This window comes from Colletes gigas, unplaced genomic scaffold, assembly GCF_013123115.1.
Source record: "Colletes gigas isolate AHSC1104 unplaced genomic scaffold, ASM1312311v1 Colletes_gigas_Sc00012, whole genome shotgun sequence".
NCBI lineage: Eukaryota > Metazoa > Arthropoda > Insecta > Hymenoptera > Colletidae > Colletes > Colletes gigas.
The window spans coordinates 1044626-1065351 of record NW_025106641.1 but is presented as its reverse complement, the minus strand read 5'-3'; the positions used below and the strand labels follow the sequence as shown (position 1 = coordinate 1065351).

Below are 20726 nucleotides of genomic sequence, written 5' to 3'. Positions count from 1 at the left end.
AAAGTGTTCCCAATACACACATACAGCCTCATACTTATGCGATATAGGTTCGTCGGTTTCGTAGATTTCTGGTTTTGCGTGACATTGCACGGTTGCTTTTTCTTTTCTAAACGTGTGTTTTTTTTTTGGCATTTTCGCGAAGGGATTTTTCTCTCGGTGCGGACGAGGGAGCAGGATCGCGAATAGTCGCCGTTCGATGGACGCGGTTCCGGTTCCGGTGTCGAGTGTGTGTGAGAGATTGCTTTACGGGTATCTCTGTGTTAAAAACACGCGTGGCCACTGCGAGCGAAATGTCCCCACATAGATACAAGTTTCCCACAAAGCACGTTCAATGAAGCCTCCAGCCAAGGAAAAAAATAAAGAGGGGTGTATCGTATTCTCGAGAAACACGGGAACGACCGTGAAGATCTGTACAAAGCTCGAATGCGCGCACGGCAGCCGCCATCTTCGCCGATCGAGTGAAACAAAAGGATGCACTTTGTTTGTTTTTCGGAGAGTTTTATTCAAAACTTCCTAACAGCGATTAAAAATATCGAATACGTCTTTCGAGACTGTCGTCCCTTGTAGCATTATCGTATACAAACATCCTGTAATAATGTACTTTAATTATAAATAGATACGACGGTGTTAACGTGTAAACATAAAAACTAAAAGAGCGCATCGCACCAGCAATAGTCGCATTCCTGTCAACGTGTACGCGGGGCGAGGCTTTCCTCGAATATCTCGGGGGGGAAAATCGTTCATAGAATTAACAAAAAAAAAAAAATAAAAAAAAAGGGGGGACAAAGATATTTTTTAAACTCTTTGAGTCGCTTACTTTCTACGTACGGTGTCTTTCTGAGGAACTTTTACGTTTGTATCGCGTCATCTTTCGTCGATGGCACCTTTTGTTCGAGTCTTCTGGCATCAGTCTATTTAACGTGTACAGGAACGATGCTTATCTCTATCGTATAACAACGTTTCCAAGCGAGTATTTTGATCGATCCTCGTTGCGAAAGTCTGTCGAGTTCGCAGGCTTAAATAACGTCGAATCGTTAATAAAAAAAAAAAAAGGAAAATAATAATAAGGAAGATAGTACGCATAAGAGTACGGAGAAATATAAAGCTCGAGTAAAAAGACAATTTCTAGGATTCACCCGGATTCTCGGGATCGCGATCGATTCAGATTCTCCATTCGAAGAAACGGGAAACGTGTGTCCCGATGGGTCGCGGAATCACTTTCGAAAGTTCAACTTCGCGTCGACACTGAACGTGCACTTGTGGATGCGCATCAGATGCGCCTTCATGTCGTAACTTCGACTGAAGATGCGCTGACAAATCGGGCACCTGGTCTGCCCCGTATGCAAGTCCTTGTGCAGTGTCAACGACATCGGATGCTTGAAACCCTTCCAACAAATTCTACAGCGAAACAACAATTCAGTGTCCGTGGACTGACCGTAGTCATCGTCCGAGACGAGGTCCGCGGTTGCAGGACCGCCGCTACCGCCCCCGCCCCCAGCGGTATCTCCTGCTCGTTCTACAAATAAACACAAACACACAAGATCACCTCTATATCAACCACAAACACGCTATCTCGCCGTATGCGATCGCAGATATCGCGTTCCACCCCCGCGCGCTTGTCGCTCGCTCTTTGCGAAATTTCTTTCATCCAGCCTCCGCCGCCGCGTCTTGCGATCTTTTTTGTTCGTACAAAACGGTAAAGTTGCTCGTCGAACCGCGTGGGTCGTTCAATTTTCGGTTACCGCGCATCTTTTGTTACTTCGACTTCGATTAACGATCGACAAGCGCCGCGAGCGAGCGCGGTCACGTCGATCGTGTTCGGATTCCTCGCGCGATCCATGGCGTATAAAACCGTTTTGTGGCGTGTCGTGCGTAGAAAGCGCAAAGCTGAGTAGAATAAGTCCGATCAGACCAAACAGAGAGACAGAGGGCAATTACGAACACGACACCGCTGAAAGGAGATTCAAAAGCTCGTTAAAGTTCCCAGAGAGTGTCAAACGCGATCTCTTCTATTTCGTGCCCGGACCTGTCGATGCCTCCTAAAGGACACGCAACGTGGGTTTTCGGGGGGGAAAAGGTAATCTCTCGATAATTACAATCGGTTCGGTTCCTTTTATTACAAGCTGCGTAGTTTTAATTGACATCATTTTCTTTTCTGCGAAACCGTTTATTCGGGTCCATCGAGAATTCCATACAACGTTTCACGCTGCGTTCGCGACCGAGTATTAGAAAAAAATAAAAAAAGGAAACAGGCTGGACGGCATATTCTTTTTATCCTATCGAGTCTCCAGACTTTCGTGGATCGTAAACGAGCTCGATATCGAACAACTATCGAAAGAGTATCGATCGACCATTGTACGGTGTTAAGCCTGCAGGAATGGGTGTCAGTCTATGAGTGCTTCGTATTGCGAGCACGATATGTATACAAGTTATTCGTCCTACGATTAGGTCCATGAGATACACAAGAAAATATTAAAACGTTCGTTCGACTCGATATAACATTAGACTTAATTCTACGAGATCTTCGGAGCGTTACAACGGCAACAATAACGACAAAGAGCGCAAGTTTTATCATGGAACAATTGTGTTTTCGTAATTTGCGACCGTGACACGAAGTATTTCTTTTTTACGCGCGTTCGCGTAATCGTGGAAACGCTTTTCCATCCAGCGTTTCGTTTATACTCTGTGCAAGAGTCGTGGCGATGTCTCGCGAAACGTACCAAGATACAAATAAAAAAAAAAAAATTGATAAATGCACGATCGAGGAAACAATTAAAAAAATAGTGATATACGCGCGTCTTGTAAAAAATGGACGAAGCGGATATCGTTACGAAAGTCGAAGGTACCGAGTATTTGTATCCAAGTACTTCCGGCGATGAGCCGAAAAAGAAAAAAAAAAGAAAAAAAAAAAAAATATTAATTCGATAACGAGTTCACCTCGTCGCAGTCTTATGTATAGAGTCAATCGAGATATTAAGATAAATAACGATCTCTTTACATTATCCTAGGTGTGTGTGTGTGTGTACGCACGATAAAAAAACTGTCTCGGGCGACAAAAATCACCGAACATAAAAAAATTGTATCGTCGTTGTTTTCCGTTGACCTAACCTAACCGTCAATTTACAATTAACGCGAATTATAAATAAACACTAAAAAAATTGGGCGTCTATGATTAAATTATAAAAATGAAGCCGTCGTTTCGACGAGTACGGTACATGCATCGAACGGGGTGCTTTCCACCCTTTGCTCTTTCACAGAAAGGGACGCGTCGTCATACGACGGGGGGAATTACACGATCGGTAATGCGGGCAACGCACGACGATAAAAACGATCGTAAAAAGACTTTCTAAAATTCACGAAACGTCTAAAATGTATAAAAAAAAAATAAAGAGGAATACGTATACATATATACATACATGAGCAAAAAGGATTTGCGCTTATTATCCTTTTCAAATTTCATTTAAAAATTAATTCCTGCCTACCCGGATAAAATTCGATTCAGAGAAAAAACTCGGAAAACGTACGAAAGCAGGGTGGCGGAATCAGAATCAGAATTAGAATTAGAATTAGAACTAGGGCTCTTTCGGGCGAGAGACGTTCCGAGCATTCGTCTTTGTTTTTTGTTTATTTTTTTTCTTTTAATGATAATTGTAACAGCCATAGGATGAAAGACATCTCGGGTTCCCTCGTTCGAAAGAGTCCTTATTCACGATCGCGCAAGAGAAAGAGTAAAAGAATCATCGTTCGTCCGTATCGATCGCTATAAAAGACACCGAAGAGAAGAAGAAAAGAAAAAAAAAAAAAAAAAAAAAGTAAACCCCTCTCCCCACCCCCTCCCCAATTCTCGCACTCCTCCCTCCTTCTCTCTTTCTTTCTTTCTCTCATCCCTCCCTCTCTCTCTCTCTCTCTCTCTCTCTCTCTCAATGTTTTCCATTGTCCGTTTAGCGTTGTTCTCTCTCTTGTATCGTGGATGTAAGAAACACAAAAAAAATCGAAAAAGCACAGGGCGCTTGTTATTAGTTGAGTAGCGATATTAACTCGGGGCAGCCGGAGGGGGCGAGTTGGTGCTATGGGGGCGGGATGTGCGGGATGGCGCGCATTTTGTGAAAATCGACGAAACATGGCCAGCGGCACAAACAGGCATTGCAGGGCCAACATTTGAAGCGCGTCTGCCTGAGCTTTCCACGTGATGTGACCATTCCGCGCTGCTTGCAGTGTACACATACTTTTCCGTGGCCGTTTGCTTTGCTGAGGCTATGCGGCTGACCAGATACGTACGTAATCCCTCCTGGAGAAAACACATTGGCCAAACACTTCGGTTAGTCAGTTCTTAAGTATATCTGCACATGCAGGCAACCATTAGTAAAACAAATGTTTTTTTTTTTAACGACCAATCCCAGCACCAACAAATCCCGTAGCCGTGAAAGCCAGTCTAGAGTATCAGCGATACCGATATACCCACGATATGTCTTTTTTATTTTTTTTTTGTTTTTGTTTTTGTTTTTTGTTTCCGTACGTACATACATAGATATGTACATATATATATGCGTGTGTTTTTTTAGATGGAAATACATAGCATTGCCAGGTGCTAGCCGAATCTCTCTCTCTCTCTCTCTCTCTCGATCATTGTTCTCTTTCCTCTCATTCCGTTTCTCTTCAGTGTCACGTTTTCGCAAAACAGTTTTTTTTTCTCTCTCCCCCACTCTCTCCCCTCCCATCCCCTTTCTCTTTACTATTATTTATTATCTATTTTTAATGGTTATTATTACATACTTTTTTTTTTTTGTTTTTGTCCAATTAAACCCGAGTCCTCGATGAATCTTCCTCCCTCTTTCTTCGATCATCGAATTCTTTTTTTTTTTTTTTTTAACTTCTCTCTCTCTCTTTTTTTTTGTTCTCGCTTCGACGCTGCGTCTCTGCTGGATCGTAGCATTCTTCTTACTTTTTAATTTTCTGCGGGGGGAGGGCACGTGTGCGGTTTTACTCTGTCCGTGTTCCAATGTTCGTTGTTTTGCGATTTAACATCGATCTTGGTCGCCCCCAATAGGATAATCCCTCGATCCCGCCCGGAGGGCGGTATAATCCCCCGATCGGTGATACGACTTACAATGTTTTTTCCTTTCACGTCGCCATCACGATGAGAGTTTACAACGTTCAACACGTACAGCGAGCAAACCAGAGTAATTCCACGCACACACACAACACTCTTAATTAACGATCGATCGATCGATCCGTTCTCACGCGTCGATAGCGTACAAGACCAACGTGGGATTCGTCCGTGCCTTTTTCAACCGTTATTTACATCGTTGTTCGGTCCTCGGTTTACAGTTTCGATCGTTCTCGCACAAAGATTGGACGAATGAAGGTCTCGTTTCGATATCCTCGTACCATCGCACGCAAAAGGCCGTAGCCAATCGGGCGGTTCGACGAAACGCATTGGTCTCGATACATTCGCGCTCTCGCTCGATTCATATTCATGCTCCTGCTCTTTACGGTCAAAAACGGAGAACATAAAACATACTTCTTTGCTTACCTACCTGTCCGGTACTCGTCTTCTAGAGACGCCAAAAAAAAATCGTGTGTGTTCGGATCGGGTCGCGTCAAACGTGATCGTCGCGGGACGATTCGAGTATACAAAACGAAAGCGTTCGCGACGCGGTGAATTTTTTAACGTGGAGGTTTTCGAATCCGTCGGAAAGATTACCGGTTACACGTTCGGGATAAACGTGTTAACCTCGATCTCTATCGGGGTTTCTAAAGGCATATCGATTGTGACCTAGATATCAGATTCCCACGCACCCATATTGATTTTTATTACTTTTCTTTTTTCAACTATACGATGCACAACGAAAAGAGAGGATAAGTAAATGAGATATTAAAAGTATGGAAGAAGATCGTTTACATGCCACTATCACCAGCACCATCACCGTTGCTACTTCAAATTAGTCGTTTTGCAAGGCTACGGAATTCTTTTTTTTTTTTTTTTTTTTTTTGTTTTCTTTACAAATCATTACCAGTTTGCAAGTTAATCTTAAGTACGCGACTCTAAGATTCCGGTAAAAGACAAAAGTGTGCACTTCGAACGATCGTGTTACAGTGTTACTTTTTTTCTTTTTTTTTTTAAATGACCAGCGTTTGAGAACCTTTTTATTGGAGACGTCACGACCGACCGAGAATCGAAATTACGAGATTCCATCCATTCGATAGTATATTTGCGTTACAGCACAACAACGGAATGCCCAGTGATTTTTAAGATTAACTTTGCATGCAAGTAAATCGGCGCGTGTGGCAGTTGCAGCACACGCGCGCGTGTCCTGTACAGTTCTACGATACAAAGAAATAACCTCATACCAGCATTGAAAGGTATTTTAGTGTATACAGAAAAAAAATATGCTTACAGTTAGTGCGCATAAGGAATATAGTAGTGGCTTTGTTCGAGTTATTAAAGGAATGTTGATGATTGTCGGCACACATACAGCACTTGGCAATGCTTACTAGTATCTACAGTTCAACCTACACCCGAGTGCCTATATACCATACATTTATATCCAAAAAACCATGCACTCTGTATGCTATAGTACAGTTAAACGATTAATAGAAATAAATAAAGTAACTGTTTATATGACAATAGGAAATGCATTTCTCCGAATACACCAAAGACACTTGCGTCAATGTTTTTGCCACGCGTTCGTTTCACGCGATCTCAACGTTTCTCTTAAGAATAAATAAAAAAATTTAAAAAAAAAAAAAAAAAATTAAATAAAATTTAAAAAATATCAAAATGAAACGGATGAAATTGTACCTTGGACCTAAGGTCCGGTCAAACCTAACATTCGATCGAACCTAAGGTATTCAAATTAATAAATTTCTTTGAAAAATTTTCCATTCTTTTTATTCCCAAACGGCTCGGTCCACGAATGCTAAATGAAACTTTCACTTTTCTTTATTCGTAATCTTTTATCGTGAACGCTAATACCTCTAACATTGGCAAAGTATTCGCGAAACAAATCTGTGTGTGTGAGAATAGTAAAAAGCCGAGAATGGTACGCTACTGGATTCACATATGTAATTTGTACTGTTAGAAATTCACGCAATTATATCTTCAAATCAAATAAAGAAATTCATTCCCCTCCTACTCTGCGTAATTTTGTCATCAAACCTCAATACAAATAATCTGACGTTAATCAAAGTTACATATAAAAATATGTAGTGAGAACTGTTTTGTATCCACGTTTACGATATACGTTTCAAATAGAAATTTCAACTTTGACAAAAGTAACACGTATAGTAATTCTCGAATGATCGAACAACGTTAGCGTGCATGATACGTGGGTACAAAACTTGAAAACTATCTGCCATGCCATTTCTTTTCTTTAAAAAAACATGTGTCGGATCTTTAACACTTTCACAGTCGTCGATATAGCTGATTACCACAGAGAATAAAAACAATTGCGTTATAATATTATATAGATCCAACTGGACAAAGTGTTAAATTTATTAAATATATTCGAATCATATTTGCAATGCAAAGCAAACAAATTTGTTTTGTTCTCAGACACTATTTTAACTCCTTTTGATAAACTTGAAATCGATTTATCGTTAGATAGTCCATCAGAGATTGTCGTCTGATTTCCAACAAGTATAAAAGACGAAAAATTACGGTCAGCGGCAATCAGCTAGGCGTTTAAAAGTGACGTAGAAATACGTAAACGCTGCGAACGTGTTAAGTGTTTGTTCTACCGTAAATGGCAAAAAAGCATTTCCTTTTGCAATTTCTTTAGTTTGTTCGTCAATGACGTAAACTTTAAAAGATATGACAAAGCATCGAGTCTTGTATTATGTAAACATATGATAAATACTAATTAAGAATCACTTACCCTGCACTGCTTCTTGCGTTAACCTTTCCCCGGATGTACTAGGTTTCGACAGCAAGTGTCCTGATCGAAACACAAAAATATACGATATACCTACCGATATATTTATAGTTTTATCAAATAGATTGTCAATGATCTTACCAACATCTGCCGATTGATGTTTACCATCCAAATTATCCGAAGTAGATTGACTACTTGAATAAAATGTTTGACTGATGTCAGGCTTCTGGTCATGATCGGGAGTATTAGACGACGTATCTTCTATAGCAATTTTATTTAATGAACTGTCCCCTAAACTTTGTTCCTCGTAACTACAGCTACTTCCATCTTGTACTAAATATTCAGGCATTTCCAATTTCAAGTTCGGCATAAGGGGAATTATTTCAACAGGGTCCGAGCTAGTCGTTGTCTGATTTTCCGACGTTTTGTTCTCAGAATCTTTCGCTGACAAAGCATTACTTACAGCCTTCTCTACGTTCGTACTTGCGTTTTCTCTACATTTTCGTCTTTTGCTCGGTGGAACGTCGGGCTGTAAGTCAACGGCATGGTAAGGCATCGGCGAAGAAGGTGATTTGTTTCTCTTCTTATCTGTATTTTTACTAGAAGTATTTTGAAGTTGAATTTCAGGTTCATTAGGAATTTCTAAGTCATCCTGAAACGTAATTTAAGACGTAACTGTATTATTCACCATTTTAACCGAAACGCGATGTTTCAATCTTAAAAAACGTACCTCCGCTAAACTGTCATTATCTTTTCCCGTACCATCCGTAAGACCTTGAACCGCCAACAGCTCAGCCGTTGTCAAGAAACTGGCAAGTTGTTCCTGAACAACATTTACTTCACCTTGGTACATAAAATCAACTAATGCCGCCAAATCATCAAATTTTACATTACGAAATATTATGACAGGATGCTGACATGGATTTTCCTACGATGAAATAAATGGTACAAAAAATTTGTTTCCCGATACGTAACACCGCCGACGCGTCGTCCGATCTGTCGTTTAAATTTACCTTAAATAAATCCCTGAAGTACGTACTACAAGCCGATAAGAGCATTTTGTGCGCTCTTATTCTCTTTCCCTCGCAACTTAAAGTCACGTCTACGAGATCTTCTTCCGTCCTTAATGTGTCAAAAGCGCACGTAATATGCTTTAAATAATTATTCCACCTGAGAGAAAACTGTTGACTCGAACCCATACTGCTTTTCTGAAATAATACAGAACTTTTGTTTAAACTTTAAGAAATGCACCAGGCATCCGTGTTTATTTAAAACATAGAAAAAATGGATAGCAATAGTGTATTCTTCGATTCATCTATCTAATACTCTTAAACGATATTTTACCGTCTTTGCAATTAATGCGCTCCCAAAGTAATAACGTGAGTAAGGTCAAAAAATTTCTGGCCCTTGATACGTAGCACGATTGATATTGTCGGCAAACGGTTGTACAATGTGATCGTCGATGTGGTTAAATTGTTAAAAGAGCGTGGAAGTGGCGTTAACACGTTAGTCCTGATACGTTTCGCAAAAAATAAAAACTGTAAACAGTAAAGCGGAGTAGAATTTCATGGCACTGTAGAAGGTATCACGGGTTCCGCATGTAGATGAAAAGTGGCGTCGATCTACCAAACGATTTCAATGTTATGTAATTGCATCGCGCCAAACGGTTCTTGTACGCGGCGTACGACTTTTCACTAAATCCTGTGTCACTTTAGAACCCACACTTCCCGATTAAATGACAGCTGGTAGCCATTTTCCTTGAGGAAAACGCGTAAGATGCGCGAAAAGAACTCCACTTCCTATAGAAGCCACGCGCGATGCGTGAGACGTCGCAATACATGTGTGGAACACTGTAGAGGCGTTGTCATTGGTGAATTTTCGTATATACCGATATCTATGAAGCTGTCTGATCGAAATTTTTACAGTAATTTGATCGCTATAAACGTAAAAGTTGAACAATTTAATTGTTAACGTACAAGAGTTTGATACGTTAAATTTTTATTTATTTATCCAATCGATCGCAAAACTTATTAAATAGCAGGGTAATAAGGTAGATTCGAATGATCCGCCATTTTGAAACATTGAGCCGATTGCCTGCAGAGATCGTTGATGCACTCTCTGTGCACTTATTGATGCACATCTATGTCTCTATATGTTATTGAATATTTTTTCCTTCGGTCCTTCCATTGTTATTTATTTATTACACGTAACCACTGATGACCATACACAACGGTTAAAAGTTGCTCGACACTCGAATTGTCGCGAATGCAACATTATTGTAGTGTTGAAACTATAATAAAATATTTAATAAACTTTTAAAATAAAATCCTACACCTAAATTTACGATGCACGTTGTGGATTTACCTTTAAATCAACAAAATTTGACGCATATACTTGACAAACTATCAGAGAATGAGGTTCAATTTCTTTTTATACGCAATATATAAATATGATTCGTAATTGTTTGTACAATAGCTATTTGATCGTAGGGTAAAATAGAAAAGACTTTGGAAAACATACTTTCAAGACAATGTCACGTAGAAGCAAAGCTTCAAAATATAAGCAAGGTGTTACCTAATGTTATTGTGATACGAGAAGGAGGTGAAAAGTTCTGTAATATGATTTCGCGTACTAACGATTTGGCAGAGAATGTAAGTGCCAAAGTAAGGCAGCTGGATTTAGCAAGGGTATGTTAAAGAAATATTAGTTGTTGCATTATCATATCACGTACCATGTTAGCCGTCTTGAAATTATTATTATTTTAATTCATAGAGCAGAGTATACGAATGTCAAAGAAGGGTCAATGATATCCTTGATTTGCAATTGTGTAGCGAAGGAGTAGCAATGGCATTACGTAACGAAGACTTTGAACAAGGAGCTGCACACGTTCATCGTTACCTGTCAATGGACCAACAATTGTTAGAACGAACGGCAGAAGACATTTCAATGGATCATACTAATATAAGCAGTTCTCTACTTACTTTACAACAGGCAGCTTTCCAGCTCAGAACTGTTGTCACGCACAAATTTGATGAAGCGGTCAAGTCGGAAGATCTTGCATCTGTTGAAAGATTTTTCAAAATATTCCCTTTATTAGGAATGCATTCAGAAGGATTAAAAAAGTTTTGTACTTACCTATGCACAAAGGTAATAACGAGGTAAATGTATCTTTTCAATTATGTGCTAAATATGTTATCTAATTCTATATTTCTGATATTAGCTGCATGAAACAGCGCAAAAAAATTTAAAATCAGCTTTGGAGATGAAAAGTAACGACAAAAGGGCATCTGTTATTTTTGCTGACACTATGACACTATTGTTCGAAGGAATTGCTCGTATTGTGGAAATACATCAGCCAATAATTGAAACATACTATGGTCCTGGAAGACTATCCGTAACAATTTCTATTTTACAAAAGGAATGCGACAGGTAAATTGTTTGTGTATAGATTTAAAATTATGTAAAAAAATATTATAACTATTTCTATTCTAAACAGGCAAGTTAAAAAGATTATTACGGAATTTATGAAGCACAGATGTATCTCTAAAAAAGTACAAATGGTAAATGACTATCTTCGCAAACCTAGTTCTGAAAGAGCAGATCCTAAAGAGTTTGATTTATTACTGGGAGAAATTACTATAATGCATTCACGAGCAGAATTATATATTCGCTTCTTAAGAAGAAGAGTAAAGGTAATTAAAATACATATTTTATAACAATGATTGGCTGCATGATATTTAAATTAAATAAATAATATTTTTATTACAGAACGATATAGAAATTAGCACGACGGATGATACGCAATACGAAAATTTAATGAGTGAATTTGAAAACATAGTAAACAATTCCGATTTGGCGCGTGGGATGCAAGAACTGCTAGGCGCTTATCTTGCATTGGAAAGATACTTCCTCGAAGAAAGTGTTAATAAAGCATTGGGAATAGATACTCTAGATCAAGATCAACAAACGTCTAGTATGGTCGATGATGTTTTCTTTATAGTGCAAAAATGCATAAGGCGTTCTATGTCTAGTTGGAGCATCGATGGTGTCTGCGCGGTAGTCAATATGGCTTGTGGTATATTAGAAGGAGAATTTGCAAATAGATTGAGAAACCGACTAAGACAAGGCTATCCAGTTGGATACCTAGACTTGGCTCAAGCTTACAGCGCCCTTCAAACAAGTATACAACATGGCCGTCTACAAACTTCCGACACAGAACTCGCGCGTCTAACGTTTTTGGCGTACCTAAATAACACCGATGTTAGTATCGAGTACGTTGAAACGCTATGTAAAAGTCTCGGCGCTGAAATAGATTCAACATTCCCTAACATGCAAAATAAAGACAGGGGTAAAATTGATAGCTGTTTGTCTGGTTTAAAAGGCGTCATGTCAATTTTACGAGCTGTTACAGATTACGGTTTGGAACAACTACGCGTGAGCGCTGTTAAACCGCGAATCACACCGTGGGTCGATGCATTTTTATCGGTGGATCATCACGTGAACGAGGACGATTTATTACGATACGAAACCGAAGAACCTTTTGTTCAAACTTTAGTTATGAATTTAGAAGGGTTACTCCAAAGCTTTAAAGGCAGTTTAACGACGTCTAATTACGATGCCTTAATTGGCCTTCTCACCGCCGAGGTAACGGCTCGTTTGGAGAAAGTTGTATTAAAATCTACTTTTAACAGAGCAGGAGGCCTCATACTCGATAAAGAAGTAAGATCATTAGCAAGTTACTTGGCTGCCGCTACCTCGTGGTCTATACGCGATAAGTTCGCACGATTGACACAAATAGCTACTATCTTAAGTGTAGAAAAAGTAGAAGAATTGATCGACTATTGTGGTGCAGATGCAATAGCATGGAGACTAACACCTGCGGAAGTTCGTCGTATCGCTTCCCTAAGAATAGACTTTCGTCCAGAAGATATAAAAAGATTAAAGCTGTAATTTTTGTTTGACTCAAAATAAACAAAGATTGAATGTTATAAAATTCGTATTGCATTTAAACCTGTCTTTTCCTACAAGGGTGAATCATAACTAATTTACGTGCACAGCTGTCCATTAGTATGCGTAAGTGGGGGGCAGTTTCCTCTAAGCACCGGTCTGCCGTCTGGTAGCACTGGATTAGGTTAGGTTAGATTAGGTTAAGTGCACACTAAGCGTCGCTTGCGCGGAATTAAAAGTAGAAGGGAACCAGAGATGCCAGAAAGTCGACAAAGGCAAACTGACACATGCTCTCTTTCTCGATTCTCCGAAGCTACCCGAACTCATTCGGACCGTTTCGTGGGAGTCGAGAGAGAAAGGCTCACATTTGCCTTCTCGCTCTTGAACAACTGAAATCCAACCTCCCGCCAATGGCATACGATTTCGAATCTCGAGTCGAGATTCTCGACTGCCCAGACATTTTTACTTTATAATTTTGTGAAATTTTTTTTACGAAAATACACGTTTTAAGACCTCCTGATCATATTTTAGTTATTGAAAAAAAAGAAATTTTCATTTTCATATGTACATTATTAATACGATTTTTAGAAATTAAAATTGTCGGGATTCCGTCGGAATGTTTGAACTTTGTATCGAGAGAACATGATACCTAATGGCTTGTATGGAATGGTACTTCACGAATATCCTTGTATTAACAATAACAGAGTTTATTAAATAGTAATATCAACACTATTACAAAGTCATTAGAAAGATACAACCGATGAGTTTGATCCGATGCTTACCAAGGGTCTAGTTTTTGACTTGAAATCGTTTCTATACGTGTAGCAACGTGTAGATGTTATTTGATAAGATTTTATATGTTTAGTAAAAGTTTCCATAAGACAAAGGGTTCAGTGATTCTTTTCTTACATTACACGTCCACGGTTCATGTTGCATACACGACTGAATTCCGAAACGTCTACTGCGACTTCATTTACATGATTGACATTGAATTACGCGGAACAATAAAACCGATAACGACGATGTTGTTGTCGGCGTTCATGCGGTCACGCGATAGCGTGGAATTCACGGTACAAAGAACGAGATTCATCTCGCGAAAATCAAGGAAACAGACACTGCTCGTCTTTCATCAATTCGTCACAGATAAACGAAGTCAATACCAACTTAAATAGAGTAATCGGGAGCTTCTATCGGCAATGTTAATGAACATATTGCGCCCGTCGGGTTATCGCCACTATTCCACATCAGTGGCAGTCGGTTGCCAATAGTAGAACCATCTGTGTAAGCACAAATTTCATCCAAACATATGGCCACGGACGACAGTCTTTGAATTTACGAGTAAATACAACGTGAAAAATATTAATAACAATCGGTGTTGTGTTAAAGTGTACAAAGATCTTGATACGAATACGATATCGCCGCCGTTGGAAAGTGTGCGCTTGCGAAAGGAACAAATATTTACAATTTGTTTTAAAAGAGGTTTTACGAGCTGAAAATAATTCGAGATCGCTGTTTGCGTATTTATCTTGGAAAATATGGCTCAATTCGTTTGCATAGAGGATTACCAGAAGCACGCCTTGAACCATTTAACGCCCTCCGTTAGAGACTATTACAATTCCGGGGCTGGTGAGGAGTACAGTTTGAGACTGAACACGGAAGCTTTTAAAAAGTACGTATCGAGAATGAATAGAGGACAGAACGCTGAAACCCGATCGTCGGGACGACTCGTTTATTTTTAGACGCAGACGTTGTTTCGTTTTATGGGGGTATACATTGCGTTGGCTGTTCTTTTCATTCCAGACGAGAGGCTCAAGGACATTTCAAGGTCGTTAATGTTTTTTTTCTTAACGATACTCATTTTCCAGATAGAAATTAAAAAATAATTTCGTTAAGTCCCTGGGACTTCCGTCTGAAATAAAAAAGAACTTGTGTCTTGTTTATTTCTATCATTAAAAATACCACAAATAAGCTGTATCGTGACAACTACATGTTCACGTTTGTGACAGGTTTGTAACCAAACCAAATATCAGAGATAAAACTACATGTCGTATTTAATGCAGTAGCTGTCAGTGACATTAGGATCCAATGGCGTGTTTCGTACTGATAACAATTAGATTCTACGCGCATATAGAGAATTTAATAGAATTACGTACTATGGAAAGTGAACCTGTTACGTCACAAATATGATAAGGTAACAAACAAACACGATTACAATTTAAAACATCGTGACACTTTGCAGATACAGGATACGGCCTAGATTTTTAAGGGATGTTTCGAAAAGGGATTTAAGTACCACGATCTTAGGTGAAAAGATATCGATGCCGTTAGGAGTAGCACCATCCGCGATGCAGCGCATGGCGCATCCCGACGGCGAATGCGGGAACGCGAGAGGTACGTTCATATATTAACCCTTTCGTAAAATTCGAACGCGCTGCGCAGAAATCCGTTTCTCTCGCCAGGATGGATACAGTTGAAAGGTTGTTTCTATTAAACTTAACCCATATTCAGAGCAAAGTTAAGTTCAATAGAAAGTGATACATTTATCTTTCTTTTTTCTTCTTATAAAATAGATTCTTTTCACTTTATTTTTTTTCCTATACAGTAACTAAATTGTCATTCGTTTGTTACGTCGATACAGGTGTACGTAACAAACCTCAATAAAGTGTATAAACGTGTTATCAAGTGATCGGTGCTTGATAATGCGTGAATAGAGTTGATATGTTCGCATACATTTTAAAAAATTATTGCTGCTTTATCGTATATCGATCGTACACGGAACTTGTGATTTATTTCGAACAGCTTGTACATAATATTACTTAACAATATACAAGAAAAGATTAATTTTGCGTTCAGTTGTATAATATAAAAGTATCCTGTTTGTCAGTCGGGAAACTTAGTTGGCTATTTCAGAGTTTGGCATTAAAGAAATTTTACGATTCGATCAGTCCTGTCGTAGGTAAAAATTGAGCATTAAAGCGAAGTTATTTTATAACGTAATTACTATAATTAATGTGTACAGTGAGTCCTCGAGTTACGCGAACGATTATGTAATTTTACATATTTTCCATGCATCCGCCGCGGAGCAAAATGTAATTTGATTAACGATTTACAATTATGATTAAATAGTAATTATTATCTTTTCATACAAGAATACACGTGGATTTGTTTAACTCCAATTTACTTTCGTAACAAAGATTGCATACTAAATGTATTGTAAGGAGAAAGGAAGATCAGTCTTGATAAGAATTGCTAAACAGTCGTGCTGGATCAGACATTTTAATCAGTCTTTAAAAGGTCTACCATTGAGACAACATTACTCGATTATCTACATTAACTTTACTGAGATTTTTCTTTCGCTATACAATACATCATGTACATATATACAATTCAACTTACGCAGAAAGCTCTAGAGCGAATTAACCGCGTAAGTCGAGGTCCCGCTGTGGTTTTAAATGCAGCTATATGTTTAAGGCACAACAGAGGGTACATACAATATTTACATCAGTAGAAATGCATTAAAAAGATTTCGTGACGGGGATACTGTAAGAAAGGCTAAGAAACGTACGTTCTGTCGTGATTTATAAAATAGTTTTACAATTTTAAAATACGTTTCTATACACCACGATGAGAATGAGTCAAAAGTCGCGATTTTAGATTGACTAGTTGAATGAAAAGGAAATATGTTTATGTATGTACACACGAATGGAAATGACACTTAAATAGGGACTAAGAAAACAATGGCAATAGAAGAAGCAAAGGAATTAATGACGTTTGGGTCCCACGTTATCCCAGTTATTGATGGCTTTCATATTTACTTTCTCGATCCTCCATTTCTGCGTTGGAGACGCTGAATCACAATTTGTTACAAAGACTTTTTTACTCGCTGGATCTGTATCCAAGCACCTCGACGAGTGACCGTGCATTAACCATTGCTTTTCGACGTTGTAACGCCATAATTGATTTCCCTGCCCCCCGTGGCAAGGGTACAATGTTACAGGTGCTTTTACCTCTCCTCTAGAAACATCTAAACATTCCGTACGATCCTTTGGTCTGATATCTTTGTGCCAAGTCAGCCGAAATTCTTGTTCTCCTTGAATCTTAGGATTGTCTTTTATGCAAACGTCGACTACCACGAGTCCGTCTTTCTTTCGTTTCTTCGAATCAAGACACAATTCAGGCACGCCCATGTTACGAATCTCTCCGGATGCAAAATCATCTGGTTCGATGGGAGGATATACATCAACGAGATCGAAAGCTATATTGTCCATAAACCATTTGAATGGCTTGCAGTGCAATTTATGTCTCAAGTTTCTCTGTTCCGTCAGGTTTCCGGGATTCAACGATCTCAAGTGTGGACGTCTTTTGTAAATATATTCCGCGTATTCGTCCATCCACACTTCAGCTACCCTTTTGTAATTCCGTCCTAAAAAGTCCCCTTTGCCCGGGTTGGGGAAAGGTGGAAATTTCCGATAAATATGGCCCACTCTCGAGCAAGGTGCATCGTACATTTGTCCTCCGCATTGCCAAATTTTAAACGACAATTCGTACTGTTCGCCACCCCATATGTCTAGTTCTGGATCATAACCACCTAATTCCCAGAAGAATTTAGCACTGATGGCGAAGAGACCACCAGCCATAACCGGGCTTTTAAACGGTTCTGTCGGTTTCTTAAGATCCTCGGGTAACAATGGTAATCGTTTATAGTACAATTCCCAGTCGAAAGCTCCTCTTGCTCCTTCGTCTTGTGCTCTGTACTCGAATGTTTCGTAAGCTATCACATCGATAAAAGGACACACGCAAGTTTTGTAATTTTGTGCGATAGGTTCTAGCAAAGGTGGCAACCAATTGACATTTGCCTCGCTATGAGAGTCTAAAAATAGAAGCACTTTCGCTTTTGCAACCTTAGCCCCAGCCAGTCTGCCTTTAATTAATCCAGAACGTTCCGGTAATCTCACAATCTTTACTTTAGGCAACTGTTCGGCAACATAATCGTCCAGTGTTTTCTTCAATTCCACCTTAGTGCTGGCATCATCGACCAATATTATTTCTTTTAAAAGAGACGCCGGGGAACGATTAACAACGCTCCAACAAGTACGCATTAAAGTGCTAAAGTGTTCATTGTGAAAGGAGACTATCACAGAGACCGAATCAAGATTTCTCAAGTATTTCTTTTTCTTACAATCTGGGTGTCTAATATCAGGTACAGAACGATTCACTGAGATTTCGTCGCTAAGTGCACCATTGAAGCCATTTACCTGATACAGTTTTTCCTTCAATGCGTCGAGAGAGGGTGACAGAAACGTAGGCTTACCATGCTCACCCATTCCATTTCTTTTTGCTTCTTCTTCTATTCTCTTATAATCGTGCCAGTCTATTTTGTCTTCCTCATCCTGTTGAGAAATTTTATCCAAATGTTATACCCCGGCAATAGAATTGCAATGTACACGACGGTAAATAAAATATTATTTGCATCGAGGTGCACGAAAGTAATCGTACGATACTGCGCGGCGGAATGCAGAAGGTTAAGCTATCACGAAACCTGTTTCACTTGCATCGACCAACACCGCGTATAAAGAACAGGTCTTTAACCCATACCTGATACAGATGGTCGTTGAAATTTTGCCCCGAATCGATCTGATTTTTCGGACTGTCAACGTCGATGGCTACAAGTGCGGCTACCGGTGTTGCGACTTCATGGTTAGGTGATGTCCGTACGTACCGAAATACAACAACGGTCAGAAAGACAGTGAAGGCCGCCAGAATAAAGAACTTTATCAGGCTTATCACATTCCTTCTCATCATCGCGAAAGATTCATGTCGCGAGACCGACACTTACATAAACCCGCCACTACCCACCGGCTTAGGGAACTATCTACTCGAAACTAACCTCATGTGTAGAAAAATTTTAGCTTATCAGCTGTTATCTGCGATACGAAATCGTCGGTGCCAGCGTTTCAATAAAATACATGAGACAGACACGGTTGCCACGCGTCGACTGAGGATCGATCCCCCGAAGATCGAAGCAATTCTCGACGAACGGGCCGCATACGATACAGTAAAAGCAGACTTTTCCCTAAACTTTAATAACGTTTATGGAATATTGCATTAGGTTTAGACGTTCACGCATATTATATAAATAACCTGCTTGTACCATTATAGATACATTATCGTTAAGAGGAGAGGATGCAATATTTGAAAATACACTATCTTTTGGGAACGAGTGTTAACCACTCTGCTAGATTTTCATTAGGGACGTGTGGGTACTCGATATTACGACAACGAGCAGGTCCAACAAAAATCGGACTGTCTGACATACTCGAGCAGTTTGATACTTTCTTGTCAACCTTTTTTTAAACGGAAATTATAGCATTCGACAAACTTTCTAACGTTTCAGCCGCCGAAGCAGCTGGTACGATCTATACGCTGTCGACGATATCAACAAGTAGCATCGAAGAAGTAGCCGAAGCGGCACCGAAAGGAATAAAATGGTTCCAACTTTATATATATGTAGATCGTAACGTTACCTTAAATTTAATTAAACGAGCAGAAAGAGCTGGTTTCAAAGCACTCGTTGTTACCATTGATGCACCGCTGTTCGGCGATAGACGGGCCGATGTTAGAAACAAATTTACACTACCAAATCATTTGAGGTACTCTTCCAGTAATAAAAACATTGAAACGAAGATATAGACGAATGATACCCACCATAGAGAATGTTCGATATAATTAACATACCGTGCTAGAATATTTATCTCCTAAACACGACACTCTACCGCCATCTACATAAAATACGAAGTACCGAATTCTTTGACAATGGTCGTTGAGAAAAATGAATATTTTCAGATTAGGAAATTTCGTTGGAGAGATGTCGAACAGAGTAAATACTACGGAGTCTGGTTCCGGTTTGAACGAATATGTTGCATCTCTGTTTGATGCCTCTTTATCGTGGGAAGATATCAAATGGGTTAAAAGGTTAGAAGGAAATTTTATGGTCGGTAATTGCAAGACTTCGGGACGAATGTTAATTTTATGGGTTTCTGCAGCAATACAAAGTTACCCATTGTTTTGAAAGGGATCCTAACACCGGAAGATGCACTTTTAGCTATCGAAAGTGGAGTGCAAGCGATCATCGTTTCGAATCACGGTGCCCGACAAGTCGATAGTATTCCAGCATCGGTTTGTTACTAATTTTTCTAATTATTTTCGATATGCATACCGAACAAAGATAACGGAAACAATTTACGAACACTAGATCGAAGCATTACCGGAAATAGTTAAAGCTGTAAACGATAAAGTAGAGGTTTATATGGATGGAGGTGTGAGGCAAGGAATCGATGTATTTAAGGCACTAGCTTTGGGCGCGAAAATGGTAAGTATCTCTTATCTACAATAATTGTAATAATATTAATAATGTTGAATATGTAAATTTGTTTCTAACCTCGGTTTATGAAAACTGAATTATTTTAGGTATTCGTTGGTAGACCTATGTTATGGGGTTTGGCTTACTCGGGCACAGAAGGTGCAAAGCATATTCTTGAACTTTTTAGGAAAGAAATTGATCTGACGTTTGCGTTAACAGGTAAGTCAATATGTTAATCTACAATGTTTATTTCAAACCTATAGATAAGATAATTTGGAATACTTGATCGATTAATTTCTAGGCTGTAGATTGGTAAAAGATGTGAACCGGGATATGGTAAAGCATGAATCTTATTACAGTCATTTGTAACAGGTTAATCTAAGTGTAATATAATTGTAATAAAATTATTCGCAAAGTAACGTTCGTTTCAAAATCATTTAATAAAGATACTGCAATATTTTCCTACCTGAAATAGTTATAATCAGACTTTTAGGCTAGATGCATGCACAGACGAGGTATACATTATGGACTTTCGCGTGCCGAAT

The 20726-nt window shown here is 39.1% G+C and overlaps 4 protein-coding genes across 10 annotated transcripts in view; 2 read left to right on the top strand and 2 right to left on the bottom strand.

The window, feature by feature from the left end:
* The window catches only part of LOC122399050 (protein bric-a-brac 2-like), a 21389-nt gene extending 11699 nt beyond the window's left edge, over window positions 1–9690 (bottom strand). For 4 of the 5 annotated variants that reach the window (XM_043399391.1, XM_043399390.1, XM_043399387.1 and 1 more), the window contains exons 1-5: window positions 9219–9690; window positions 8888–9082; window positions 8605–8802; window positions 8016–8526; window positions 7878–7937 (exon numbers count right to left, since the gene is read on the bottom strand). In XM_043399391.1, coding sequence (XP_043255326.1) covers window positions 7878–7937; window positions 8016–8526; window positions 8605–8802; window positions 8888–9073 — 955 coding nt within the window. In that variant the 5' untranslated portion in view covers window positions 9074–9082; window positions 9219–9690. Of the gene's footprint in view, window positions 1–736; window positions 1517–7877; window positions 7938–8015; window positions 8527–8604; window positions 8803–8887; window positions 9083–9218 lie in introns of those variants that run through there. The other variant, XM_043399389.1, reaches the window with a different exon arrangement.
* LOC122399049 (N-acetylgalactosaminyltransferase 6) lies at window positions 2072–20726 on the bottom strand. 3 transcript variants are annotated; one of them, XR_006259242.1, is made up of 3 exons: window positions 18417–19168; window positions 15932–18211; window positions 2072–2082 (listed from the first exon to the last, which is right to left on the bottom strand). XR_006259242.1 is itself a non-coding variant. In XM_043399385.1 (2 exons), the coding sequence occupies exon 2, from the start codon at window positions 18143–18145 to the stop codon at window positions 16583–16585; it is 1563 nt and encodes a 520-aa protein (XP_043255320.1). In that variant the 5' UTR covers window positions 18146–18211; window positions 20648–20726; the 3' UTR covers window positions 15385–16582. The 3 variants fall into 3 exon arrangements, 2 of the variants coding, with proteins under 2 accessions (XP_043255320.1, XP_043255319.1); XM_043399385.1 differs by lacking the exons at window positions 2072–2082; window positions 18417–19168 and adding an exon at window positions 20648–20726 and having other exon boundaries at window positions 15385–18211; XM_043399384.1 differs by lacking the exon at window positions 2072–2082 and having other exon boundaries at window positions 15385–18211.
* Window positions 10113–12824, top strand: LOC122399048 (conserved oligomeric Golgi complex subunit 4). Its single transcript, XM_043399383.1, has 6 exons — window positions 10113–10291; window positions 10364–10561; window positions 10647–11021; window positions 11095–11303; window positions 11371–11566; window positions 11643–12824. The coding sequence occupies exons 1-6, from the start codon at window positions 10220–10222 to the stop codon at window positions 12822–12824; spliced, it is 2232 nt and encodes a 743-aa protein (XP_043255318.1). The 5' UTR covers window positions 10113–10219.
* Window positions 13812–20597, top strand: LOC122399051 (peroxisomal (S)-2-hydroxy-acid oxidase GLO5). Its single transcript, XM_043399392.1, has 8 exons — window positions 13812–14490; window positions 15061–15212; window positions 19216–19471; window positions 19665–19793; window positions 19865–19997; window positions 20074–20190; window positions 20289–20400; window positions 20483–20597. Exons 1-8 carry the CDS (start codon window positions 14357–14359, stop codon window positions 20548–20550), a joined length of 1101 nt encoding a protein of 366 aa, XP_043255327.1. The 5' UTR covers window positions 13812–14356; the 3' UTR covers window positions 20551–20597.

Excerpts from the sequence above, each read along its gene's own strand:
- LOC122399051 (XM_043399392.1), top strand. The coding sequence starts at position 14,357 with ATGGCTCAATTCGTTTGCATAGAGGATTACCAGAAGCACGCCTTGAAC. Across the intron at positions 14,491-15,060 it reads AACACGGAAGCTTTTAAAAA|ATACAGGATACGGCCTAGAT; the intron begins GTACGTATCGAG and ends GACACTTTGCAG. Across the intron at positions 19,472-19,664 it reads ACACTACCAAATCATTTGAG|ATTAGGAAATTTCGTTGGAG; the intron begins GTACTCTTCCAG and ends GAATATTTTCAG.
- LOC122399048 (XM_043399383.1), top strand. The coding sequence starts at position 10,220 with ATGCACGTTGTGGATTTACCTTTAAATCAACAAAATTTGACGCATATA. Across the intron at positions 10,562-10,646 it reads GGCAGCTGGATTTAGCAAGG|AGCAGAGTATACGAATGTCA; the intron begins GTATGTTAAAGA and ends TTTAATTCATAG. Across the intron at positions 11,022-11,094 it reads GTACTTACCTATGCACAAAG|CTGCATGAAACAGCGCAAAA; the intron begins GTAATAACGAGG and ends TTCTGATATTAG.
- LOC122399049 (XM_043399384.1), bottom strand. The coding sequence starts at position 18,623 with ATGATGAGAAGGAATGTGATAAGCCTGATAAAGTTCTTTATTCTGGCG. Across the intron at positions 18,212-18,416 it reads TCAACGACCATCTGTATCAG|GATGAGGAAGACAAAATAGA; the intron begins GTATGGGTTAAA and ends ATTTCTCAACAG.